This window comes from Haemaphysalis longicornis, unplaced genomic scaffold, assembly GCF_048455015.1.
Source record: "Haemaphysalis longicornis isolate Haplotype H1 unplaced genomic scaffold, Haemaphysalis longicornis Haplotype H1 scaffold_6, whole genome shotgun sequence".
In the NCBI taxonomy this organism is placed as follows: domain Eukaryota; kingdom Metazoa; phylum Arthropoda; class Arachnida; order Ixodida; family Ixodidae; genus Haemaphysalis; species Haemaphysalis longicornis.
In genome coordinates, this window is record NW_027526407.1 from 69,706,569 (window position 1) to 69,712,461 (window position 5,893).

A 5,893-nucleotide genomic window follows, 5' to 3' on the forward strand; every position below is an offset into this window, starting at 1 on the left:
GTCGATAACACCGTGGATTCCAAATAAAATGCTGCGTTTTGTATGGCCGCAATTTTCGGCCTACGAGGGTTCCCGGCGTTTTTTTTTTCTTTCTTTAAGCGGCTGACCAGCAAAACATCCGGCTCGCCAAACCTTTTCTTTTAGCGAGTCATCACCACAGAGATATAGGGTCCGGACGAATTCAAATATCGTGAAATGAAGGCTTGTGAAAAGACCGCACTGTCAGGGCCTCGATCTTGATCAGATTGCTACGTCGCGGGCAGTCGCGGGCAGTCGCGGGTGATGTTATCGCGTTTCTGTTATTTTCTCGCCTTTTGTAAAACCTGTTAAAACACACCCGAATTGGTGTTCACAAATTTACAAAACGGAGTCACATTTTCGGCAAGCACTGCGCAAAAGGTAGTGTTTGTATAGCAGCCATATGTCTATATGTGCGCTCTACATTTTGTTTCCCCGCCATGCAAACCAGTCCTTAACGTGTCTTTGCCGTGCCGTACGACCACTCAATTCCTTCGGGTTCCGGTTACCCAGAAGGTGGTGTCGAACAATCAAGCCGTGTGAAGGAGGAGCGCAATGAACGCGAAGCGGCGCCAACGCAGGCCCAAAGCACTCCGTGCCCAAAACTACCGTCGCCGAAGCAGACGACAAAAGCCGACGGAATGCGTTCCGCCAACGCGCCCGCCGGCGCACAAGGAACGCCGGCCGCTTGACCATTCGCTGCGCCATCTACATTGTGCTCCGCGAGTGGTGGACATTAAGAGCCCGCAGGAGAGAGCGAAGTCGGCGCTCCTGTTTATCTTGCTCCGTGCCCGGAGCTGCAGTATGCAGCGTGCGGGTACCGAAGTCCACGGCCCTCCATTGGGATTTAGCAACTTTAGTCCAAATTTTGAAGGACCTTTAGGGGATACATAACACAATTAAGCACAACCAGTTGCTGGCGGCTTGCGCCACGAACACGATACACGCACTGCGGTGCGGTCGGTTGACTTGAATCATGGCGCTCAAACTGTGCTCAAACCTGCTCAAACTGCTCGAACATTTGTAATGCTTACAATACGATCCCTAGATTATACTAAATATATTGTAAGTGCAATTTAAGTGTAGTCTAGGGACCGCACTTACTACATCGAACTTTTGGGAAAGCGGGCATTGTTTCTCGCTCGGACACAGGAAAGTCAGCACCAACTTTGCCATCAGCCGCACCGCCATAGACATCATCAAACATCCGGCCGACCCTCATGGTGCGTACTCGATCGCCCTTCAGCGGCTCTTATTACTGTTTTACTATAATCCATAACCTTTCACAAATGGTTTACATTGAACGTAGAAGCGCTTTAGTGAGAACTTCACGCAATGTGTGGCTGGACGCATTCCCAAATGCGTTCCACTGACCCGTACAACATAAGCTTCGCAGGCGATGTAGCAGACAGCTTGAGTTCTCCCCACGTTTTTCTGACTTGTGGTGTGTTTCAGCATTTGGTGCTGATGCCTGCTCATACTTTGCAGTGATGTCAAGAGCAGTGTACGGCGGAAAATGCGGCATCTAGTCCGGGTGGCTGCGTGCTAGCTCTCCCGGCTGTTCCAAGATTCCTCTGCTACTCTGTCTGGGGTTCAACGAGCAGTATTCAGTGGTGTCGGCGTCGACCATGCCGTTACTAGGACACTGTAGTCCACATCGTGCGTTCAGGTGAGGCTATTTGCCCTTTTTGCACCCGTATTCGAAAAAAACAAAATCGGGTTAAAAGTTAGATGTGGAATCAGTGCTGTTGGGACGAGTTGAGGGCACTTCAAATTTTACGTGAACACAGATCATCGTTTTCCCCAAAAAATGGCTAGATAGATCCAGGAAGAGTTTTGTGTCTTCTTTAAATACAGAATGTACACAATCATTGTGTACTTTCTGTCCTCTAAAACTTCAGACCGCATGAACAGACTTGAAGGAAAACCTTTTGTTAGGCCAACGTTTTCAGTAGAGAAGTAACAACTGTCAGAATTTTGCTAGCATATAGGTGATACTTGCGTAGGCGACGCAAGTGTCATATTATGACGAGGAGAGACAACCGTTGCACGAGATAAGAACTAGAATGGGTAGTGGGAGATCGGACAGGATGTAAAGAGAAAGCGACAATTAGCTAAAACGAAAGATTCGGCGAGTTGGTGCGTCATTTGAAGGATAAACAGCGCAATACGACGAAACAAACACAGTGCTGTTTTTAGGTCTACAGATATAAACATAAGTGCATTGAGGAGGTAAAGAATGAATGATGCTTAGCGGCATGACAGCGTATGGCAGTCATTGGAAAAGGTCCATATCCTGCAGTCAACAAATGGCTGATGATGACCATCATCATCAAAAGTCAGGTCAGGCATGTCATGTAACTCAGGTGAGGGACATCAGGCGGGCCATTCGGTTAACGGAATGGTTGCCAATGGTGGTAGACGAAATAAGGGAAAACCAAAGATGGTTATCATAGTGGTGATGAATGCGTGCCAATCGTGGCGTCTTCCAGCACGACCGCGGTGGCCCAGCACCTGCAGAAGCTGACGCGCCTTCGTGTGGTCGACAACAGCGCGCTCGGACGTCAGGCCATGATGGATGGCAAGCCGCCGAAAATAATACACGTCTACAACAAGACGGGAATTGCCACCATCGGTGATAAGGTGAGCCCTCTCCTCGTGAAAATGGAAAGAGCATTTCTAGCGAGAAATCATAATTTCTGGTTTCATTTCTGACTAGATTTAAAGATTCTAGCTGGAATCGACAGTTTCTATATAGAAAAATTCTTAGTCTAGCTAGAGACGATTAATTCCAACTTGCAGGGTTTTTTTTCCTTCGAGCTGGAACAAAATCTCAATCCGGCTAGAAATGAGCTAGAAACTGAATTTATAGCTAGAAATTCTGCCTATTTCTAGCTAGAAAAAAAATTTCACCTGGGCTCTCCTCTTGGAAGAGCTGGGAACCAGGCTGTGAATGACCTTGAGTTGGCTAAGGTCGTTTGTGCTGGTTGGTAAGTGTTTGACCGAGTAGCCCAAATGTTCCTCTTCGTGAAAGCTGTTTGCCATGTGTGCTTCAAATGTAAAAAAAAAAAAAAATACCATCCCTTCCTGAAGAAAGTTAAATGAAGCGCAAAAGTTAAAAGTGCATTCAACCTTCGCTGAAAGTGCGTCCAATGAATCGGCAAACCTTCAAAGACCCAAGTCATGAACGAACAAACCCATGCGGCCATTTTAAGTGCAGAGCATTTTAGGCGCTCGCCTTGTCGTCCTAGCTCGCTCGCTCGACCCAAGTATATAGAGCACCATTGGCGGCGTCCCGGGGCAACGCTGTTGTTCGCGGCGTACCCCAGAGGCTTCGAAAGCCAAGCGGTTTATATAGTCATAAGCAGCCGAAACTCGTGAAACGCTGCCGCTTGTCATACATCTTCCCGTTGTTCAGCGTAAAGAAATCTGTAGGTACATTTGAGGAAAAATATACGTAAATAACCGGCAGCACCCACGTTCCTTTAGTTAAGGATGCCCGTTGGGTTAGTTTTTTACAATAGTAAACGCAAAATGTGGCAGTGCAACGCCGGCACGTGCAGGGAGAAAACCACAAAGAGAACAGAACTCGCGTTGGCACAGTTTCAGGCAGGGCGTGCGCGCGAGCACTGCGAAGGTGGGAAATTTGAATTGGTGGTACAGCCAATTATGGCGAATCACTGCTCTGCACTCCCGACAGCTTTCACATTGAGTGGAATGGCTTCAATTTTTTGATACGCAAGGTCTATGGGGAGTTTCGCAACTTCTCGTTTGAATAACTGTGCATCGCAGGTGCTGATGGCTGTGCTGGGCCAGAAGAAGCAAGGCTACGTGGTCGGCTGCAAGCACATGAAACAGCGCCCCCTGGTGCCCCGCTACGACACCAACAACGTGGTCTTGCTGGACGACAACGGCAACCCCATGGGCACTCGCGTCATTGGACCCCTCCCGTCCTTCCTCAGGGGCGACAAGGCTCGCTACTCCAAGATCCTGGCCCTCTGCTCGCGCTTTGTCTAACTAAATTGAAGAAGGATCAGTGGTGAAACCACTCTGGTGGTTAGGGTTCAGAGTTCTCTGCTTTGTTCTTTTTCCACTTAGGGGAACAGCTCTGTGCCGACGACGTCGATTCGAGTGTTTGTAATAAACGTTTGTTAGTGTTTTCTGTGTAGTGGTTGTGTGCTTTTAGTTGAGCTTAATGTTGCGAGCTGGAGTCTTCGCACTTGTGGCAACCTTGAGCCATAGTTTGAAGAAGTCAGGCAGGAGGCATCTCCATTGGCGGTCAGTGCGATGCGATTAACGTTCCTCCATTTGTAACACATTTGTGTTGACGAACCCAATTGACTTTGCACCCCACTTTTATGGTTTGAAAGTCAAATAGACGATCTACCCTAAGAAAACGACTGTACGAGTACCGACAGGCTGAGAATAGAGTTAAGCAAACCAAGGATGCTAACTGCATTAAACCTTTGCGGTCTGTTGTAAGGCTTTGCCCAAAACCGACCTAGGTGTTCAAGGTTAAATTTCGCGGTTTTTCTCACTGCGATGTGCGCACTTTCTTTGTATACATGATACGCCATCTCTTGAGGGATAAGTGAACTTTGTTTGTTGAAGTTTACTTCTTTTTGCGCTAGAGTGCAGCCCAGTGTTCAGCACAGGCACTCTGGATTCCCGAGCGTTCACGCGTGTGCGCTGCTCACCGAGAAACGCGCCCACTTTCTCACTGCATGCGTTTTACAGTGGTGCACTTAGCGAAAGCGATGATGATTTCGGTGAGGAAGAGAATTATGTGCCTCGATCAGATAGTGATGACAGTGATTCGACAGAAGCGAGTGATTAAGACCACGACGGCGGTGGAGACAGCACCTCTGCCGACACGAGGGAACAGTGCTCGACCACGTGCTGCAGACTGGAAGGTGTATGCGGATAATTTGCCTGATTTCACTCATTTTCAGGTTCCCACTGTCAATGGTTTTATTTCGAGGAACACACAGCTGCAGAATCATGGCGAGAAACAGCAGCGAAACCTGCAGTACCGCCGCAACTTCATCCAACAGCTGACAGGTGGTCTGAGGAATCGAGCCAAAAAGCGGGTCCTGTGTCCACATATGGAGTGCGAGGAAAGGCTAGATGGGATGAGCCATTTCTTCTACAAGATTCCAGGCCGAAGCAGCAAGGACTGTGGTGTTTGGAGCGATAGAAAAAGAAAAAGGCAGGAGGGAAACTTTTTCTGCAAAACCTGCAGTAACAACCCTGGCCTGTGCACAAGAGAATGCCTCGAGCGGTTTCACACGCTGCTCAAATATCGGTAAAGGAGTTTCAAGCAGAATGCGAGAGAAAAAATAAATATCCTGTTAGTTTTTCATGCGAAGTTTGTTTTTCTTCGTGGCAGCAAAAACTGCCAAATTGGTTTCGGACCAGGATGGCCGGAAAGAGCGTAAAAGTTTCGGACTGCAAAGAGGTTGCAGAACTTAGCTGCAGTATAAACTCAACTGCATGTAATCGTATATGTACAGTCATGGACAAACTGAATGCTAAAGTATGAATCGGAACACACAAATAGCGCAATTTTTTCCATGCAAGTGAAATTGTTGCATGGCTTTGTGACAGCAACGAAGTTTGGAAATGTGGCTTTCGAAACATACATCACCATCATTACGTGGTTACCACAAACCATATTCTTCAAATTTGTGTGTTCTGGTTCATTTGTCCATGACCATATGTATACATGTCTATTTGTTGACTGTCACAGGTCTCGACAATGTGCGCACATACCTGATCCTTCAAAAGAGGGAATTACCCTGCAGTCTCTCTTTCTTCGAGTGTCTTTTCAGTCCATGGTTGGGAGAGTTCCATTCTAACACTGCCTTTTTCAAAA

The 5,893-nt window shown here is 47.5% G+C and overlaps 1 protein-coding gene across 1 annotated transcript; it reads left to right on the forward strand.

The window, feature by feature from the left end:
* The first annotated feature begins 1,098 nt into the window (after positions 1 to 1,098).
* On the forward strand, positions 1,099 to 4,180 carry LOC144142888 (large ribosomal subunit protein uL14m-like). Its single transcript, XM_077674715.1, has 4 exons — positions 1,099 to 1,241; positions 1,507 to 1,687; positions 2,511 to 2,661; positions 3,811 to 4,180. Exons 2-4 carry the CDS (start codon positions 1,647 to 1,649, stop codon positions 4,033 to 4,035), a joined length of 417 nt encoding a protein of 138 aa, XP_077530841.1. The 5' UTR covers positions 1,099 to 1,241; positions 1,507 to 1,646; the 3' UTR covers positions 4,036 to 4,180.
* Positions 4,181 to 5,893: the final 1,713 nt, after the last annotated feature.

What these genes read in the sequence shown, in the direction of transcription:
- LOC144142888 (XM_077674715.1), top strand. Translation starts at nt 1,647, where the DNA reads ATGCCGTTACTAGGACACTGTAGTCCACATCGTGCGTTCAG. An exon ending in AGTCCACATCGTGCGTTCAG is followed by an intron (nt 1,688 to 2,510) that starts GTGAGGCTATTT and finishes GGCGTCTTCCAG; the next exon opens with CACGACCGCGGTGGCCCAGC. An exon ending in TTGCCACCATCGGTGATAAG is followed by an intron (nt 2,662 to 3,810) that starts GTGAGCCCTCTC and finishes TGTGCATCGCAG; the next exon opens with GTGCTGATGGCTGTGCTGGG.